Below are 21811 nucleotides of genomic sequence, written 5' to 3'. Positions count from 1 at the left end.
TGGAATTCACTGCCACAGGAAGTGGTGGCGGCTACAAGCATGGACGGCTTCAAGAGGGAATTAGATAAGCATATGGAGCAGAGGTCCATCAGTGGCTATTAGCCACAAGGTATAGATAGGGACTCTGGGGCAAGTGATGCTCTGTCTTCTTGGTGCTTGGGGGGGAGGTCAACAGTGGGAGGGCTTCTAATGTCCTGGCCCCACTGGTGGACCTCCTGATGGCACCTGGTATTTTTGGCCACTGTGTGAGTGTTGGACTGGATGGGCGTTTAGCCTGATCCAACATTTGCGTCTCTTATGTTCTTATGTGGGGGGATGGAGAAAGTGATGCCCTCGTCCAGCAGAGAAGTAAAATTATTGGAATTCAGTCAGGTGCTTGCCTATCCACATGCCCAAAGGCAAAATTTGGCAACTTTATTAGTTATCTCTTGGGAAGAATTTGCAAGAAGGAGAGAGACATAAAGTTGTTCAGATCTTCCTGGTAAAGCTGGCAGGACGGAGCAATAAACTGAGATCGGATGTCATTATAGAATGAGGAATGCAGCAGAACATGTTCAATAGACCCTACTTTCCCTGCGTTGCATGGGCAGAGCCATTGAGGGAGTGGGACATGATGGTATCTGCTTTCCAGGAGGGCTGAAGGCAGAACATTAAAGTGTGCCAGGGTAAAGATTCTCTGATATTTAAAATTTTTAATTAAAAGTTTAAATGTTTTAAATGTTTCTAAATATATGAAATGTTGTTTTAGTATGTTGTTGTACGCCATCCTGAGCCCAGTTTCAGGGAATGGGCGGTATAAAAATTGAGTTTAATAAATAAACAAATAAATATTTTGAGATCTCAAGTGATCTAAGGTAATCTGCTGGTTGAAAGCATTGGCATCCTGCAGAACAATGCATAAGAGTTGATGTGTCAGAAGTATTGTAAAAAGTTTAAGAGATATGTTGATATTAATTACAACTGAAAACTGTAAACTTCTGTTGTCTGTAGTTCTTCTTGTAGGAGGGAAAGGTATAGTAGTTTTTTTCCTGAAGGTAAGCCATCTGATAGATTTGGATACAGTGTGGAGGGAAAAGGTATTTTGTAAAATTTCTTCCTCATCAGTTTTGGAGATTGAGAGAAGGAGCTGCCAAGATGGCAGCCTTTTGTAATCTCTAGAGATTAACCAAGGGAGAGGAGTGGAAGGGTTTTTATTTATAGCATAATTTTAGTTGTAATGGATTGCAGCATTGGTGAATTAAGGTGGGAGTGTCATTTTTATCTTGCTGCTTGCACACGTAGCATGAAATCCTGTTCCCTATAGTAAATCAGGAACATATTCTCCATCCACGTTTGTGTGGTTTACTGCAGGGCTTCTGAACTGAATTATATGGCTGTGCTCTAAAATACTGGCACCTCTTTTTGCAAATTGCTATTCTTAGCCAGCCTGATTATAACATGTGCTTACTGCATCTTTCCTCATAACTGAACCTGTCACTTTAAGTCTGTTTTCATGTAATGGCTTTTAGTTATTTGATAAACATAACTATATCTATGATTATACAAATTTTACATTCTTGGACAGCAAGTCTGAGCAGCAATTTGTATCCTGAAGCAATAATCTTTTTAGCAAATTATGTATGTCTTCCTTTTACCCTAGTCATAATTATTAAGCTGTTTTATTTCAGATATCATGACAGTTTATCTCATGGTGGCATTTGAAGGGGAACGGGCAACTGACAGCCAGGAGAGGTATACTTTATGTCAGGAATGAAACGGAATATAGTAAGCTAATAAAGTATCACTGCTAATATTTCAGGATTAATCAACCTGGCAAAATAGAAATAGAAAAAGGGAAATTAAGTAGTCTATGAAGAAAATGTTCAAATTGGAACATGTATTTTCATTATCATTCTCAGATAATCTAAATACCTGAATTTGTATTTTGGTTTGTGCTCCACCTTTCCTGTGCAGTAGGATTTTCATGGGGAGAATTTTGAAGAGCTTGCTAGAAATCTAAGATATCATTGTAATAATTTACTTATTTATTGATTTATTAATACAGAAGTGAGCAAGCCTTAGGAACAACAGAAGCAGGAACACAAATAGGCAGTGCTAGACCCAGAGTAACATGCAGATGAAGTGCATTTTACTTGTAGTATGAGTTCAGTCATAGAATTTGCATTACAGATATATCAAGGACTGCCAGGCCCAGCCTGGCAACCAGTGGGAGACCAGCGGGATGGGAACATGGAGGGGCAGCTGTCAGCAGTGGTGTGACATCACTTCCAAGAAAAGCCTGAAGTAATGCCACACCTCTCTAGGAATCAGTGGGAACTCTACAATAAAACCATAGCAAGGACTGGCTTAATTTTTTTCTTTCTTTCTCCTGCCGGTCACTGGAGTGCTGGTGGACAAGGACATCTCATGCCCCAGTAAGCATATGGCAATCCTATATGTATATTCTACCAAGTCAAATGCTGGATCAAGTTACAATTTTCTTACTTTCATCAATCAAATGAGCCGTGGCATATATGTGCTCAGGGCTGGTGCAAGGCTTTTTGGTGCCCTAGGCATGGCTAACTGCTTGCGTGCACCCCCCCCCCCCCGCTAACCAATTTTCAAAAACAGATGAATTCTAGGAAAAATTAAAAGCACAAAACTTGATATTGCTATTTTTTTAAAAAAAATTGTGAGAATAAGTAAAATGACAGCCTTTGGTTTTCTTTCTTAAACAGAAAAGAGTTTTAGCACACAACTCACTGATCATTTTGAATAATCCTGTGAATTGTGATGTCAAAAATTAAGGCTCTTGAATGCTTCCATTTCAAGCACATCAAAATCTCATTTTGTGTGCCTTTTCCTTTGCAAATTTTGTCACTGATTCCTTCAGGTCAAGTGCTGATGCTTCAGTGTGTTCAACTGATATAACTGCCAAACCAAATAGTCTCTTTTGCAGCAGTAGTTCTCCTACAGCTTTCTCAGTTCTGCGATTCGTGATGTAAGATTTGTGTCCCTTTACCCTTTGGTGTAGGGTTTGACCTGTTTGTCCCATGCAGAGAACTGCAATTTACACACCCTACTGTTTTGTTAAGGAGCTGTGGTGGCTCAAGTGGTTAAGATGCTGAACTGCAGGCTGTGGAAGGTCAGTAGTTCAGCAGTTCGAGACCCAGGGGTGCCGCATGACGGAGTAAGCTCCCGTCTCTAGTTCCAGCTCCTGCCAACCTAGCAGTTCGAAAGCAAGAAATTGCAAGTAGATGAATAGGTACCACTTCAGTGGGAAGGTAACAGCGTTCCGTGCGCCTTGGTGTTTACTCATGCCGGCCACATGACCATGGAAACGTCTTCGGACAGCGCTGGCTCTTCGGCTTTGAAACTGAGATGAGCACCGCAACCCTAGAGTCGGATTCGACTGGCTTTCGAGCAAGGGAACCTTTACATTTACCTTTTACTGTATTAGAACATAAGAACATAAGAGACGCCAATGTTGGATCAGGCCAAAGGCCCATCTAGTCCAACACTTTGTCACACAGTGGCCAAAAATACCAGTGCCATCAGGAGGTCCACCAGTGGGGCCAGGACATTAGAAGCCCTCCCACTGTTGCCCCCCCCAAGCACCAAGAAGACAGAGCATCACTTGCCCCAGAGTCCCTATCTATACCTTGTGGCTAATAGCCACTGATGGACCTCTGCTCCATATGCCTATCTAATTCCCTTTTGAAGCCGTCCATGCTTGTAGCCGCCACCACTTCCTGTGGCAGTGAATTCCAAGTGTTAATCACTATTTGGGTGAAGAAGTACTTCCTTTTATCCGTTCTAACCCGACCGCTCAGCAATTCCATGGAGTGCCCACAAGTTCTTGTATTGTGAGAAAGGGAGAAAAGTACCTCTTTCTCTACCTGCTCTTTCCCATGCATAATCTTATAAACCTCAATCATGTCACCCCTCAGTCATCGTTTCTCCAAGCTAAAGAGCCCTAAGCGCCTTAACCGTTCCTCATAGGGAAAGTGTTCCAACCCTTTTATCATTCGAGTTGCTCTTTTCTGCACTTTTTCCAAAGCTATAATATCCTTTTTAAGGTGTGGTGACCAGAACTGTACACAGTATTCCAAATAAGGTCGTACCATCGAAATACAACGTAATAATACACAAAATGTTTTGTGCCTGAACAGAGAAGATAATAATTGATTGTTTAAAAGGTATTTCAAATAGCGTCTGCCAATGTTGGATCAGGACAACTGCCCATCCAGTCCAACCCTGTGTGTCACACAGTGGCCAAAAATACCAGGTGCCATCAGGAGGCCCACCAGTGGGGCCAGGATACTAGAAGCCCTCCCACTGTTGCCCCTTCCAGTACCAAGAATACAGAGCATCACTTTCCCCAGACCAAGAGTTCCTATCTATATCTTGTGGCTAATAGCTACTGATGGACCATATGTTTATCCAATTCACCCTTGAAGCCATCCATGCTTGTAGCCGCCACCACCTCCTGTGGCAGTGAATTCAATGCGTTAATCACTCTTTGGGTGAAGAAATACTTCCTTTTATACATTCTAACCCCACTGCTCAGCAATTTCATTGAGTGCCCATGAGTTATTGTATTTTGAGAAAGGGAGAAAAGTACTTCTTTCTCTACCTGCTCTATCCCATGCCATGCATAATCTTGTAAACCTCTATCATGTCACCCCTTTGGGGATTTTGAACTTAGTCTTCCCAGATAGTAGGCTGATACTGACCACTTAAACAAACATATAGCCCTCAGTCTGTGTCATGGTGCCTTCTCATGTACTTGACAAGCACACGAAGCAACTTATGTACAAAAGGTTGCAATGGCCAGGCATTTCATGTTTTTCCCTATGCTCAGAACTCTGAGCATGAGATTTCTGTATTGAATGTCAATAAATCAAGAATAGGTTTGCGGCTTACAGATACACTCTTGAACAGTATACTCAAGATTGCAACAGCACAGACGTTTTGATGCAATAATTCAGAGCAAGGGGTGTCAGTTAAATGAACAAAATATTGCAAGAGTGTTATGTTTTTTTAAGCATGTTTTTAAGTTAAAACTTAACTTTTTAACCGAGAGCCTGTGGCTGGTTGGAGGGGTGAGAACACCATCTGGGGGGGGGGGGCTTCTGAGGATAATGAGGGGCAGTCACACCACAGCGAAGTGAGGGTGGTTGCCCATGGCCACCCAGCCCCACCAGGCAGGATGCTCTTTGGGTAGCCCAAAGACCAGGGTGGCTCTCTTCCCTCAGTGCCCCTTGGTGAAGCTCCGATGGAGCAGGACGAGGTGCAAGGGTGGAGGACGCTGAGAGGGACTGGCATGTGCCCTGGGTCGACAGTCAGCCAAGAGAGTGGCTCCTCCTCCCACTTTTCTTTGATGCATGGGGGGGGGGTGACCAACCCATGAAGGGGGTTTGGCAAGGTTTAGGAAGGGGAGAGGGAAGTGGATGGAGGAGTACAAAGTGGAGGAAGGAAAGAAGCAGTGGGGGGGAGAGAAAGAGGCATGAAGGCAAGAAGAAGGGTGCTTTTGTCTCCAACCGCCGCCGCACCTCTTCCTGAAGAAGTGGCCGCATGCTGCAAGTAACTCACAGAGGAAGCGCCTCCCCGGCCACAAACGGGGTCCCTCTCCATCACAATGGTGGTGGCAGCTCTCTGCCGCTTCCTCTGGCTTCAGCAGACTGAAGGACCGAGCCGGGTGGAAGGCATGGGGGAGGGGGAGGTGGCGGTGGTGGGATCTCGGCCACCAGAGACAGCTGTCTGCAGCAGCACCCTGACAATGAGGATGGCCTCTCAGTCGCCAGCCCTGCCGCCAGCCGTTGCCTGGTCCTGGGCTGCACTTGCCCTCCCCCAAACCATGGCTGGCCAGCCCTGCTTCATGTGCCAGGCCCAGAGGCGGTGAGGGTGACTGGGGTCTGGGAGGAATGCTCCCAGCATCAGCGCGGGGCTGCTTGCTTCTCTTTCTCCCTGTCAGGTGAGTCCTGAGGTGGGCAGAGACTAGGATTCCTGCTTGTTGTCAGCGCCACTCTCACCAACGTCCTCACCCTGCTCACTGGCCTCTGCGTCCCTACAGAGGTCTTGCGCCCTTAGGCGGTCGCCTAATTTTGCCTTAATAGTAGCACCAGCCCTGTATGTGCATGTTCATTTATTCTGTTGTAAAAAATGTGATTAATTGTAAAAATTGCAGAACTGCTTTGGAGATTAGGGTGGTGGTGATGTCATAGATAGTATATCCAATGTATTTAAAATGATTAGAGTACTTTCAAACTATTACATTACTTTGGCAACATAATAAATTGCCATGGTTTATCTTTGTTTGCAATATACATTCGTTTTGCATAACACACTGTACCACCTTAGATCATTTATAAAATCCACTGAGAACAGCTTACACTTCAGTTTGCAGAAGTGAGTTAAAATGAAGTGTTAAAACATTATCTCCATTTCTGTTTCTATTTCATGTGAAATATTATTACTTTCATGTAGAGGTGCAGTTTTTTGCTCATGCAGCAAATATGTTAGAGCTTTTTATTTTTGGAGCATCCTGCAAAAGTGTGATAAGAAGAGTACCACAGTGTTAATTTCTTTCAAACATGAAGGTGGATGGAGATTGGGTTAGCAACAACTAGAGCGTTCATGTCAAGATTAAGACACTTTATAGTAAATGTTCAGATTTTATTTACCCAGAGTCAGCAAGCAGATAGATGAAAGACATATTTCAGATATTAATAAAATGCAATTCTTAGTCTTTAAATAAAATGAGACATAATTAGTAATTTGCACACCAATCCTAAACAGAGTTATACCCTTTGGGTTTTAAATAATGGAACTTTGTTTAGTATTGCACTGTTGGACCTTTCAAGAAACCTGATGTTTCTCAGTTATATGCTGTAAAATTAGTTCCCCAATACAACTAGCATTTTTTACAGAACTTTGTGATATGTTTTAATTTGTAAATTCTTATTTATTTATTTATTTGAGCATTTTTAGGCTGCTTTTCTCACCTCAGGAACCAAAGCAGCTTACAAAATACAATGAAAAAACAAACAAAAATGATCAGGCTGGTCTGGATCTGCCAAGTTGATTTTTCACAGGTCCCAGACCACAATCCCTGGGGCAAGAGCCAGGTGCGCTTTGGCGCTTCCCTTTCCACTCATGCCCAATGGCTTATGTCTCTAGCTTTGCCCAGGTAAATACCTGCAGAAAGAGGAGGAGAAAAGTCAATCTGTATGGATCTCAACTACTGCTGACATGCTGCAGCAAGCCAGCAGGATCTTCCTCAGTTCCTGCCTCCACCAAGCGAAAGGACAATTTATGCAGCAAATCAGAAGTCTCAAGTTATTACTCCTTGAAGAGCAGATTGTCTCTTTAGCTGTATTATGCTATTCCAGAAATATGAACTACGGGTGGGTAAAATGAATAATCTGAACCGAAGATACACACCAAAATTGCTGTTTTGGGTCATCACCATGATGTACCAGAATGGTAGTAGGAATCTGGGATTCTTAGTGAAACTACTCTCCCTGAAGAAATCTGTTTTTTTTTTCAGCTTTGAGTGCTACAGTGCTAGCAGTCAGTGCTACAGTGCTGTCCTTTATGGATTCTACTGATCCTTTGAGCAATGGCATTCTTCCCTTCCAAACGGATCCTTGCAAGGGAGGTGTACAGAGTGCTTCTAGCCAGTCACCTTTGGAGACAAGCCTCCTCGACATGCAGTTTTCTTTCCCTGCCTCTTTTTGGGAGGAGGGGGGTAGAGCCTCCCCCCCCGGGCTAGATAGAGAGCTGGGGCAGGATGTGCTCAAACAAATGACAAGAATGTACATTGGGGACAATGGGAGATGCCTGAAGGACCATGGAATATAAATGGGAGCCAGGAATGAAAATTGACTTGCATGGACTTTATTGAAATGTATTACAGTATACAACAGTTGCATAGGAAATGCAGAATGGATTTAGAGAGACCTGTCCTGAGCCTGGAATGACAGTCCCCAGAGCAGAATGGTAGTATCTGGGCCGGGATACATTGCTCTGTGACTGGAATGACATCCCCAGAGTGGAATAAAGGTCTCTGGGGGTAGCATAAACTGGAATAACAGCCTTCAGAGTGGAATGATAGCCCCTGCACTGGAATCAGTCATCTGGAACTGGAAAGACAGCCATCATTCCACTCTGGGTCTGTAATTCGAACTCCAGAGCAGTCTATCTGGACCCAGGGACCGTCATTCTACTCCCAGGGATTGTCATTCCACGCTGGAAGCTGTCATTCTAGGCCCATGGCAGGTTTCTTGTAATCCATTCCACATTTTCATTAGAACTTTTGCTGTAATGTATTTCAGTGGCATCTATGCAAGTCCATGGGCATTCATTCCTGGCTCCCATTATTTCCAATAGGCCTTTGGGCCTTTCCCATTTGTTCCGTGTAAGCAGTCCTGTCATTTGTTTTGGTACATTCCGTAATGGCAGACGAACAGAAAGAGATGGGGGACTTTAAAAAGGAAGCCCCTTTAACTTTGTGAAAGGAAACAAACAGGCCACATATGGAAGGGTAGCAAATGCAGAATTTTTACTGGAAAGGCATTTTAAAAGGGTTTTTTTCCTTTCTGGACAGGGAACAGGCTGCAAGGGGGAGGGTGAAGTTAATTTGTGCCTCAGTCCACCTTCTTACAAATGCTAATAGATTTAGCAGGAAAGACAATGCGATGGTCAAGCTTCCTCCTTCTTCCCCCCCCTCCTTCAGCCAGGGAGCAGAGTTGGGGGCTGTCAAATTCTAGAGAGGATGAGGAAGTAGGATCCTGGATACAACAGGAAAAGCTGCCTTGACCTGGGGTGACCGGGATCAAGTGGGAGGGGAACCAGAAAAGACAAAATCTCTGTGCAACAGGAAATAGCTCTCTCTTTCCTTGGAATGCTCAGGTGATGAGAGGACACAGGACTCTTAACTTCTCAGGCATCCATATTGAGCATGTGCTTGCCTGGGAGACTGGGAGCAAGTTTCAAGGTAATGGCCACTATGTAGAGAATTAGAACAGCCAAATTAAAGAGCCTGTCCTATATTTTACCATCGAATAGGACATGTATAGGGGAAGGGACAGAAGATTTGCATTTTTACTGATTTCTTTTGTTTTCCTTGCTCAGATCTGGTGCTATGCCAAAAGTATGCTTGTAAACATTTTATTTTCAATATATACTTCAAACGTTTGATGTTGGGAGTGGTTCCCTGTACCACATAGGCCACCACTGTACCAGACATGCTATTTTAAAAGGGGCTCCAGGGGGGGGTTGGCAAGTGGCTATTTCTCCAAGGGTGCCTAAGGCATGAAATTGTCCCCATGGTAGCCAGGCATTGAGCAGTGAGGGAGACAGAAGCAAGACTTCAGAACAGAGAAGGAGAGCTTGGAGTCCTGCCCCTTCCAGTGGGAAATTACTTAAAAATAGCATATGGTGGTGGCACATTACCCTAAAGAGAAAGAAAAGCCCCTCTAGGGAGTTGGGAACCCCTATGAAGGCAGAGCAGAAACAGGGCCTGCCGGCCAGAGTTGGCACAACAGACTTCTTTTTATATAGTCTTGAAAAACACTGATAAATTGTTCCTGTATTTCATTTTCTGCATATGTAATTTGATCTCCTTTCTTTACACCTGTTATTAATTTTTTTTTCTTTCCTTCCTGAGACACTATGCCAGACATCTGCCAGGTTTATTTATGTGTTCAAATGACCTTACTCCCTTGAGGCCAAGGTGGCTGACCTGGAGAAGCAGAGACAGTTAGGCGCACAGAAAAGACTCTCAGGGACTTGTTAGATAGGATCTGGCAGCCCCACTGCTGTCAGGGAGCATGAGGGTCTAGGGGAAACAGGGCACCGTTCTGAGGATAAGGGGAATGTGCCCTCAGAAGGGACCTCTTCCCCAGCTGGGCAGGGTGGGAGGGGGGGCTCTTGGTAGTTGGTGATTCGATCCTTAGGCAGGTAGACAGCTGGGTGGCGAACCCGCGTACTGACCGTATGGTGACTTGCCTGCCTGGTGCGAAGGTAGCGGACATTACGCGTGTTTTAGATAGGCTGGTAGATAGTGCTGGGGAGGAGCCAGTGGTCGTGGTGCATGTCGGCACCAACGATGTGGGGAAATGCAGTCGTGAGGTCCTGGAGGAGAAATTTAGGATGCTGGGCAGGAAACTTAGGTCCAGGACCTCCAAGGTAGCCTTCTCAGAAGTGCTACCTGTTCCACGCGCAGGGCCGGAGAGACAGGCAGAGATCAGGAGTCTCAATGCGTGGATGAGACGATGGTGTAGGGGGGAAGGGTTCAGGTTTGTTAGGCACTGGGATACTTTTTGGAACAAGAGGGAGCTGTACAGGCGAGACGGTCTCCACTTGTCCCGAGAAGGAACCAGGCTGCTGGCACTTAAAATCAAAAAGGTGGCAGAGCAGCTTTTAAACTGAATATTGGGGGAAAGCCGACAGGAGATGAAAAGTCTCTGGTTCGGGTTGGCTCATCTGAGAGAGGTGAGGGGGTACCGGTTGCTTTTCTACAGGGAGGTGGATTGAAATTGTCCACAGAGGCCATGGCTGGTGACATGGACTGCCGGACAACGACTCGAGATAGCAAGAGGAAGGATGCAGGCTTAACTTGTAAGGGAAATTACAGCTGTTTCTATACAAATGCTAGAAGTGTCCGAGGTAAAATCGGGGAGTTGGAGTGCTTGGTGTCGGAGGGAAAAATAGACATTGTGGGTATTTCTGAAACTTGGTGGGATGAGGAAAATCAGTGGGACACAGTGATTCCCGGTTATATATTATATCGGAAGGATAGGGGGGGAAGGGTTGGAGGTGGGGTAGCTCTGTATGTCAGAGAGGGTATAAAGTCTAGAAAGATTGAGAGGCTAAGTGAATTGGATTCGCTTCTGGAAGTTCTATGGGTTGAAATAGGGGGGCCAAAAGGAAACTTAACACTGGGAGTTTGTTATCGCCCACCAGATCAAAAGATAGAGGAGGATTATAAAATGATGAATGCCTTAAAGATAGCAACTAGACAAAAACACTGTGTAATAATAGGTGATTTTAACTACCCACACATTGATTGGGTCAATATGTGTTCTAGCCGGGAAAAAGAGATTGAGTTTCTAGACACTCTAAATGACTGTGCTATGGAGCAGATGGTCACGGAACCTACCAGGGGAGAGGCGATCCTTGATTTGGTCCTAAGTAACACTCAAGACCTGGTGAGAGATGTAAAAGTGATTGCACCGCTTGGAAACAGTGATCATAATGTTGTTGAGTTCATCATTTGTACAAATAGAGAATTGGCCAAAAAGACTCACACAACCATTTTTAACTTTAAAAGGGGTAAGCCTTTGATTTTTTGTACCTAAGTGTAGGTCTTTGCACTTCTCTCTATTGAAATTCATTTTATTTGTCTCAGCCCACTGTTCCAGCCTATCTAGATCATTTTGAATCCTGACTGTCTTCTTCAGAATTAGCAATCCCACCTAGCTTTGTGTCATCTGCAAATTTGATAAGCACCCCCTCTATGTCTTCTTCCATGTAATTTATAAAAACATTGAACAACACCGGGCCTAGGAACGAGCCCTGCGGCACTCCACTTGAGACTTCCGTCTACGTAGCTGCAGAGCCATTTACGAGCACTCGTTGGGTACGATTTTTTCAACCAACCATGAATCCATCCAACGGTTGCACCATCCAGCCCACACTTAACCAGCTTATTCTCAAGGATATCATGAGAAACTTTGTCAAATGCTTTACTGAAATCTAGATACACTATATCCACAGCATTGCCAGAGTCAACCCTTTTGGTAACTCTGTCAAAAAAGGAGATAAGGTTGGTCTGGCATTACTTATTCTTGATAAACCCATGCTGGCTACTACCAATTAACTCATTCCATTCAAGGTGCTCACAGAGCACTTAATAATCTGCTCTAGAATTTTCCCAGGTATTGATGTCAAGCTGACAGGCCTGTAATTTCCCAAGTCTGTCTTTTTTCTCTTAAAGATTGAGACAACATTTGCTCTTTTCCAGTCTTCTGGCACAACACCAGTACTTCAGGACATCTCAAAGATTAGACCCAAATTTAGTGCTTCTAGATAGTTTACATTTTTAAACACTGTAGGGGCAAGTCCAATCCTCTTTTCAGCAGTCCATGATTCTCGCTCTTGGAGATGATGGATTTCATTTTGTGCTGTTAGACCCATCTCCATTGCAGAGTTGGCTGTATTGGAGACCTGCTGAAGGGTTTTTTGAATGGCTTCTAGTTGTGTGTCCAGAGGTTGTAATTTGCATCAAAGTGTTCCATAATTTCAATTTCTAGGGATTGTAATGATTGTAACAAGTCTGGTTTATCAGTTATATCTTCAGTGTCGTAGTGAGGGATCTGTTTAGCGGCCATTCTCTGGGGCGCCAATGCCATTAGTGTTTGAGGGAAAGTTGTTTTGGATCCAGTCTTTTTTTTAAAAAAAACTCTTTTACCGACGTGTCTTTTGTATTTTTCAGTGAGGTTTTATCTCTGCTGTCATTTTTCATGACCAAATATCATTAAATAATAGAAAGAGTCACATTAAAAGATGTTAAATGTCAGGCCAAATGCCTATCCAGTCCAACACTCTGTGTCACACAGTGACCAGAAATACCAGTGCCATCAGGAGGTCCACCAGTGGGGCCAGGACATTAGAAACCCTCCCACTGTTGGCCCCCCCCAAGCACCAAGAAGACAGAGTATCACTTGCCCCAGAGTCCCTATCTATACCTTGTGGCTAATAGCCACTGATGGACCTCTGCTCCATATGCCTATCTAATTCCCTTTTGAAGCCGTCCATGCTTGTAGCCGCCACCACTTCCTGTGGCAGTGAATTCCATGTGTTAATCACTCTTTGGGTGAAGAAGTACTTCCTTTTATCCGTTCTAACCCGACCGCTCAGCAATTTCATGGAGTGCCCATGAGTTCTTGTATTGTGAGAAAGGGAGAAAAGTACCTCTTTCTCTACCTGTTCTTTCCATGCATAATCTTATAAACCTCAATCATGTCACCCCTCAGTCGTCTTTTCTCCAAGCTAAAGAGCCCTAAGCGCTTTAACCTTTCATCATAGGGAAAGTGTTCCAACCCTTTTATCATTCTAGTTGCCCTTTTCTGCACTTTTTCCAAAGCTATAATATCCTTTTTAAGGTGTGGTGACCAGAACTGCACACAGCATTCCAAATGAGGTTGCACCATACTTCTAAATCAAAACTTTATATATGTGACTACTGAATACTGTGATACTCTCATTCATTAACCTTTAAAATTAGATAAAGACAAACATTTACTTTATCAACTAATTAAAAATGATAGAGAATACTTTTTTTGTTGTATAGCTTGGATATAACTATCTTCTGCATGTAGTAGAAATTGCAAAATAAAGCTTAAATAAAGCCTGAAAATAAAACTTTTTATTGTTGTATATTTTGAATACAACTGTCTTCTGCATGGAATAGAAATTTCAAAATAAAGCTTACACTACTTGTTAAGTTAAATTCTAAGCAGTAGCATTAAATTAGCCCTTTAAAAAGATTTAAAATATCTTTCATTAGTTAAAGATAATTGGTCAATACAGATTGATTGTTAAGAGGGAATTGGTTGAAATAGATCACTGTCAGGTCTTTTCGCTTACTTAGAAAGGAGTCCTAAGATGTTGTAGGGTGTGGGTCCCTAGTGTTTTTGAGGCTACAGGCATCTTTTGAACCCTGATATAGAGTGGTGGGTGCAACCACTGAATGACTGCCTCGGGATGTGGAGCCAACCACAAAATGTCAGGTTATGCATAATTCTAATACTAATTTTTCAACATTCCAGGCAGATCTGTTTAACAGGATGCCTTTTAAAATGAGTTTATCATTTAAAAATAGTTTCTTGCATGCACACTGCTTACCTTCAGACATGCAATGAAGATCTTTATGCTTTAGTGACAGCTGCTGCTGAAGAAAATTTTTAAATACCTGCACAATCAACGGGAATTCCAATGGCCAATCAGAAGACCTGCTGGACAACAGCCCTACTTTGCCTCACCTACTTTCTAAAAAAATACTTGACAAGTGCCAGAAAGGTGTTGGCAAGTGCCATGGTTTCCATATTGGAAATCCCTGCTATAGGAATTCTTACTAGAGATGTAGGGAAGAGAAAAATGGGAAAGAGAAAATGGGATCTGAAAGAGGCTTCTGATGCTGCACCAATATCTGGTAATACAATTGTTGCAATTATAGAGGAACTGAGGGTCTCATCAGACTAGTATCTGGGCGACCCAGATTTGAATCCACAGTCCCACTCGTGCCATGGAAGCTTGCTGGGTGACCTTGGGCCAGTCACACTCTCTCAGACTAACCTACCTCACAGGGTTGCTGCAAGGATAAAATGGAGGAAAGGAGAACAATGTAAGCTGCTTTGGGTTCCCATTGGGGATAAAGGTGGGGCAGAAATGAATTAAATAAAAAAATACAGTAGGTAGTTGAATATCTTGGAGACAGAGCAGTGAGAGTTGAAAAGGGAGATTATAAAGAGCATCTCTGACCCATTGCTTATGAACTGTATCTGAAGAAGTGTGCTTGAAAACGTGGGGGGGAAGCGTGGCTATTTGCACCGTCGCATTCTGATGTGCCATTATGTGATCAGACGCGATAGCGGCTCCCCCCTGGCAAAGAGGATGACGGGGTAGAAAGCCACACGCCGGCGCGATCACACCCAGGGAGTCCGCATGTAGCCCGTGGCAAACCATTTGCCGGTAGGTCGTCCCAGGGACTTTTTAAATGGGAGGCCACGGGTTTGCCACGGGTGTGCTACGCCTCCCAGATGTTCCGGTGTGATTGCGCCTGGAAAATCCGCGGGACTATCGTGCCTTCAGCACAGCAAATGATCCGTGTGAACGGGGCCAAAGTTTATACCTTGAATAAAACTTTGTTGGTCTTTAAGGTGCCACTGGACTCAGATTTTGTTCTGCTGCTTCAGACCAACATGGCTACCCACCTGAATCTATCTCCATTACTCATTAGTGTGAGGACAGTGGCCCCTTAACATTGTACTTCTCTCAAATGTGTAAGCAGGCAGGCAGAGCTTTCATTTAGATTCCACCTTATTTACAAGTTTCCCTTGAATATGTTTTATATTACTTCCAGATCAGTTTTTCTGCAAAAAAGCTAGGTGATTTCTGGCTGCAATGAACTGTGCACAGGAATTTTTTGTGATTATATAAAAACATAATTTAAGGTTCAGTACATTAAAATATTCTTGAATATATATGCTCTAGTTTCTGTCTTACTTAAGTATTTCCTTTAGAAACTAACAATTTACATAAGTGTAAATGTAAATTCATTGACAGCTTTTCCCTTCATTACTAGGATCTCGTCTTCGTCAGGAAGACTTTCCACCTCGAATTGTAGAGCATCCATCTGATGTGATTGTTTCTAAAGGAGAGCCAACAACTCTGAACTGTAAGGCTGAAGGAAGACCATCTCCTACTATTGAGTGGTACAAAGATGGTGAACGTGTGGAGACTGATAAAGATGACCCCCGCTCACACCGCATGCTGCTCCCTAGCGGATCTTTATTTTTCTTGCGTATTGTACATGGGCGCAGAAGTAAACCAGATGAAGGAAGTTATGTGTGTGTTGCAAGAAATTATCTGGGGGAAGCTGTGAGTCGGAATGCTTCTCTGGAAGTAGCATGTAAGTAATCTATAAACATTTTATAAATGTATGACTTCATAAGTGGTGCCAAACTAATAGATTAAATGTATGGGAATGTGTAAAAGAAAGTTTGCTCATCAGTCTTTCTGTGTGTATCTAGTCGGTGCAACGACCATACAAAATGTATAATTTGCACAAAGATACTTATGCTGGGATGCAGGTAACCACGATTTACACCAGCATGGAAGAAGTCTAATCTTTCCTTCAGATATAATTTCGTTTTAAAATTAAAACTGAAAGTTTTGCTGCAACTATTTTTTTAATCTATTGCTTGATATTTTGGATACTGTCAATTTATTATTTTTTTAAAATCAGTACAGCTATTACTTCTACAAGAACAGTCAGCTTTCAGGTTACTCATGTACTGTTGGAACCCTCAAAGTCTCCAGCAGGGTCCTTTCAAAAGCTTGAACCTAGGTCGCCTTCATTATGGGTGTAGCGTGCAAAACTCTTGATTGAGATATTATGGATGGCTTTGTTTTTATTGATTGCCTTTTTGTAATATTGAGGCATCACAGATGTTTGGATAGCAATTTTTTGCATTGTGGAATAATCAGTTCAGGAAAACAAATCAAGGCAGATTTGTTTGTATTTGTACCCTACACATTATAATAGACGTACTATAATACTGTTTTCTCCTTTGCCGTTAATGGTTTTTACAGTCAAGTCAGGCTGAACTCTGTTAAATTCTATTGATTTTCCCCCTTAAATTAGGGATGTGTTTAATTCTCTGTCTAGTTGAAACTATGGGTATTACATTTGTTTACTTTAGAGTGGATGTTCCCCTGTGTGAGTGCGATATGTCTTAATAATATGTCTTAATAATATTTGCTTGGAGCTATGTTCTGGTTACCTTTTGTAATAGGAATGCTAGTAGTTAATTTGAAATTGACATATAAATTTTAAGTGGAACACAACACATTGCAAAAAAACTTTATGTCATGTTATGGTTTTTGTTACTGCTGCATCTGAAAATATGACATTTAAAGAAATACTTGTAAGTTGAATATTAATTTTTAATTATGCAGTTGATTTTGTCCTGGTTTTACTGAGTATTTTGGAAGCTGATCTCATGGCCCATATTTGTTCTATGGGATGTGGTATAAATACAAGCAAAATAGGTAAATATACTGATCATGGATTCATAGAGGTCACAACTAGGAGTGCTGTGGTAATGTGGCTAGTTTGATTACAAAATGAACACTGTAGATCTGCAGGTGCAGTCATTTATTCAGAACCAAACCAGAACCATTTTTCTATCAGAATCTTTTTTTCTTTTAAGAGCAGAAAGAAACTGTTTAAGTTTAATGTAGTTATTGATTGGTCTATACATCTGTCGAATGTTGTGTACCGCCCTGAGCCCTTTGGGGAGGGCAGTCTATAAGATAAATAATAATGGTGGTGGTGGTAGTGGAAAGTCATTCTAGTTGCCCTTTTCTGCACTTTTCCCAATGCTATAATATCCTTTTTGAGGTGTGGTGACCAGAACTGTACACAGTACTGCAAATGAGGTCACACCATTGATTTATACAGGGGCATAATGATACTGGCTGACAGTTGGCAGTATTAACATTAACAGTTGCTGTTTGCACCTAGAAATCCATTCATCCACACAGATGCAAAATATGACAATGTCTTTGTCTTCTCCTGAGTTCGCTAATCCTGTCAGCCTCCCCTCACCTTTTCATACCCACATTTATTTCATAACAGCTCCCCTCTTCTCCACCTAACACTAAAGGAGGGTGACCAGACAGCATTGTTTAAGCAATCAGAGTTTCAACTAGGGGTGTTTAAAAAAAATTCTGGTATTTTTCGGCTTCAAGTAAATCAGACCAGAAAAATATCAGTAACTGCCAAATTTCCCCAGTCCAATACCAGTAAAATATTTGGACTGGGGAAATATTCGGTATTTGGTTCTCCAAGATATGGGATCATTTTATTATGGACAAGGTGGCAGATAGTATTTATAACTTAGATCCGGATATGTTATTTGATAATGTTTAGGTTAAGCATTGTTATTTATTGAAGTTCTTGTATTATTTCTATAATGTTTACTTTTTTCTTTTTGTTATTGTAATTGAAAAGTTAATAAAAGTTTATTAAAATTACAAAATTGGAAGGATTATAGAATATTGTTTAAAATATAAGAATTAGGGGAAATTGTTATAAACTGTTCTTCTGATGGTATTATACACTGGAGAGAATAGCAGTGATCTCAGGAGAATCAACCCTGTGTTGGCAATGTACTAAAGAGAAATGGACATTATTTCATAAGTGGTGGCAACGTGCTGCGGTTGAGATATTCTGGAATACAGTACATAGAAATATTGAGGAAATGATAGATTAGAAATGTCAATGTTTTCTGATATTTATTAGGTGGCCTTTTAGAAATAATGAAAAAGGAGCATAGAAGTCTGGTAATGAACTTTTATTCATTTTTGTTTTATTTATTTAGTTCATTTATACCTCACCTGTCTCCCCAATGGGAACCCAAAATTGCTTACATCGTATTCTTATCCCAACAACCCTGAGAATTAGGTTAGGCTGAGAATGTGTGAGTGGCTCAAGGTCACCAACAAGCTTCCATGGCAGACTGGGAATGCAAAACTGGGTTTCCTAGATCCTAGTCCAACATGTTAGCCACTGCACTATGCTGGCTCTGTCTAATTTAACAACTGCAACAAGAATGACAGTAGCATAGATATAAAGACACGGAGTTATGCCAGGGATAACAGAATAGTTTCAAAGAACATGGCAAATGATGTTAATTGATAGGATGACAACTTGCAAATACATGCAAGAAAGGAAGAAATGGTCACACATCAATTATAGCAAGAATTGATCTCCATTAATTGAATACTGGGATAAGAATAAATCATTGGATTGAGTTAGAGAGGCAGAATAGGAGTATATTTAATAAAAGAAAAAAATAAAATAATGATATAAGGTATAGAAATAGTAAAAATGTGTAAATAATTGTGGTATTTTAAAAAGTATTCTGTATATTTCTAGTTTATAATAATAAGTACACACACAAAAATCCACATAATTATGTCATGTACAGAGAAGGGGCATGTTTGGAGAAAAATACAAAAGTTACAAAAAAAGATGTTGGGGTTGAAATTCCCACAAATTAGGTAATGCTGACTGGGATCACAAGAGATCTCACAGCCATCACTGTGAGGTTTCCTAGTTACCAAAGCACTAGAGCCTAGGCAATCCTGGCAGCAGTGCTTGGGACAGGAACACAAAGTGGAGAGTAGGACAAGCTAGAGAAAAAAGTTAGGAAGACAGAGAGTGTAACAAAGAATGGGAGGAGGTCTGGAAAAACAAGAGGGAGAGGAATATGTTTACGCGTGTGTGAAAAAAGGCTGCAAAGAGATAGGAAACAGGACAACTGGGGGGAGTGGTAAAATGGTGTGTGTGTGGGAAGCCTGGAAAAGAGAAACATGGGGGGGGGGAGAAACAGAAGGAGGGAGAGGGTAGAGAGGAAAAGAGGGGGTTGAGAAGACTGATATGATGGGGGCCATTGTTTAGGGATATGATTTTCCTCCCTTGAAATTATTGTGGGTCCTAGCTTTTCACAGACCATATGGGAAAAGGTGTTCCTGGAAAAGTGTTCTGAACACTTCAGCTCAAGTTTCTTAATGATTTTCAGAGCTATCTACTCCTTTTTAGTTTAGCTTCCCTCTAGCTGGTTCTTCTTCTTAAAGCTAATATATTAATCACCAAGATACAGAATTGGAAGGTTTTTGTTTTGAATAATAAACTTGGAGCAACTGGTTATTCTTAAATTAAAAAGTACTTTATTGAATTGGATATCTCTGATTTCTTCTACAGTGACTTCAGTGAGTCTGCAGTTACGATGTGCAGTCTCCTGAAATAAGTTTTTAAACACCGCAGCTGTTGGCAGGTCATGTGTGAACTGAAAGTCAGATTAAAAAAACACCCTTAAATTGTTTTTTAAAAGTTGGTTTCTTTGACAGTTTTTTTAAAGGATCACAAAATCTGAAATCCAAGACTGAAACCATAGAAAGAGTTTTGAAATGGCATCATATACCTAACACTAGATCATCTTACTTGTTTTTTTATAGCTTTGAAGTTTAATAGGCTCCAATTAAACTCTTTGAGGCTTGCAGGGAAGATTTCTATTAAGCTCTCTTTGTCTTTCCTTAACCCAAAACAGGGGTATATTTGTGTTAGATACACAACTTGAGACTGATAAGATGGAATTTAAAAACTGCAAACTAATGTGACATGAAGGTAGAATATGTGTGCAAGAGTACTCCTATAAATTAAATTGATTTTAGTGAGGTTGTAGGGAGGACACTGGTATGAATAATAAGTTGTATGTATAATAGCAGGAAGACTTTGCAACTAAGGAATAGGCTAGCTTTTTGGTTACCACCAAAGCATATCAGGAGAAAAACCTTGGATTGCACTGGTTGCTAGCAAACTGGAACTGGAAAATACAGTTTACCTTGCTGACTTCTTGCATTTCTTAGTGTGGCAGTCCAGAAGGACCAACAAACTGTACACCTTCCCCCAGCCCCTTCTGCAAAGTCTTCATAGTTCTTGAATATACTGTGGATAGCCATCATATTTAGTGTAATATTTCTGATAACAAATTTATTAATACCCTATAAACTAATTTGGCCAATGAACTGGAGGAAACCTACTATTCCTGTGATTCAAAAGTACCTTAGGAGATATTTGAACTAATTCCATGTAATACCTTTTATTAAGGCCAACCAGATTGACACAAAACATTGTGATAGCCAGAGGTCATTTCGTAGAAAAAGAGGTGCAGGAGCTCATTAGCATAACTCATTAGCATAACTCATTTGCATATTCCACACCCCCTGTCACCCCCTGTCAGAAGGCAACACCCACCACTCAGGCTCCAGTGGACTGTTTTGGATTGCTAGCTATTGGGGAGGGAACGTGCAGATCTGTCCTCACAGAGGAGGGAGAGCTTGTACCTGAATAAAACTTGTTCTTAAAGGTACCACTGGACTGATTTGGGCGGGGGGGCCCCTCTGCGGCTTACCTGGCTGCTTTTTGCTCTGACTGAGGGCTGCTGGGAGCAGGGGGTGGGGCTTGTTGCACGTGCCCGCCCCCTGGGCTCTTTACTGCCGGAGCTCCGCTCCTGTGCACTCCTGCAGGAAATGACCCCTGGTGATAGCTTTTGATCTTAAAGGTAAAGGTTTCCCTTACTCGAAAGCCAGTTGAATCATCTCTGTTTCCAAGCCGAAGAGCCAGCGCTGTCCGAAGACATTTCCGTGGTCATGTGGCTGGCATGACTAAACGCCAAGGCACACGGAATGCTGTTACCTTCCTATGGAAGCGGTACCTATTTATCTACTTGCAATTCCTTGCTTTTGAACTGCTAGGTTGGCAGGAGCTGTAACCAGAGATGGGAGCTCACTCCATCATGCGGCACTCGGGTCTCGAACTGCTGAACTACTGACCTTCCAGTCTGCAGTTCAGCATCTTAACCATTTGAGCCATCGCAGCTCATTCTTAGTCAGGCTACATGTTACAAAAATCTAAGAATTAGAGGAAGAAACAGATTTGCCAGATTGTGATGTTAAGACCTGATCTTAATAGGTGAACTCACAGAAAAGATTCCTTTAAGAATGGGAAAGAACCATTCCGTATTTCATCAGGTGATATAAATTAATTAGTGGAATGGTTGGGTATTTTTGAAAGATATTTTCTTTACGGATGTATTTATTAGGCAAAAATGTACACATGATGATATAGTGTGCTGCTTAATTTGTGTATAGCATATATTTGTGCATAATACACATACATACTTGGGAAGGGTTTAGTGTGAGATGGATGACCCAGATCATGGATTGAGGTTGATAGAGTAACCCTACATAGTTGTCTTACTTGTTGCTGGATGCTCAGGGTAAAAGTCTTGCAAGGATAGCTATATCTTGCAAGATTGTTCCACTGACCTGAGGTATTCTGAAGTTATTTCCAGTAAAAATCTGGACATATGGGTAGCTCAAGTAAGCGCCAGTAATGCTATGGTTTTATATCAGCTTGTTAAGTATGAAGTACGAAGCTACTGTTCTTGAAACTGACAGAGATGGAAAAGAA

At 41.9% G+C, this 21811-nt stretch overlaps 1 protein-coding gene across 1 annotated transcript in view; it reads left to right on the top strand.

Moving 5' to 3' along the window:
- ROBO2 (roundabout guidance receptor 2) overlaps positions 1 to 21811 on the top strand; it is a 714921-nt gene that overhangs the window by 63857 nt on the left and 629253 nt on the right. Inside the window, exon 2 of the mRNA XM_015406679.1 lies at positions 15353 to 15679. Within this exon, the coding sequence (XP_015262165.1) occupies positions 15353 to 15679 (327 nt within the window). The remainder of the gene's footprint in view (positions 1 to 15352; positions 15680 to 21811) is intronic.

This window comes from Gekko japonicus, unplaced genomic scaffold (assembly GCF_001447785.1).
Source record: "Gekko japonicus isolate JY-2015 unplaced genomic scaffold, Gekko_japonicus_V1.1 scaffold195, whole genome shotgun sequence".
Taxonomy (NCBI): Eukaryota; Metazoa; Chordata; class Lepidosauria; order Squamata; family Gekkonidae; genus Gekko; species Gekko japonicus.
Note: the sequence above shows the minus strand (reverse complement) of the source record. Positions and strands in the feature narration are given on the sequence as shown.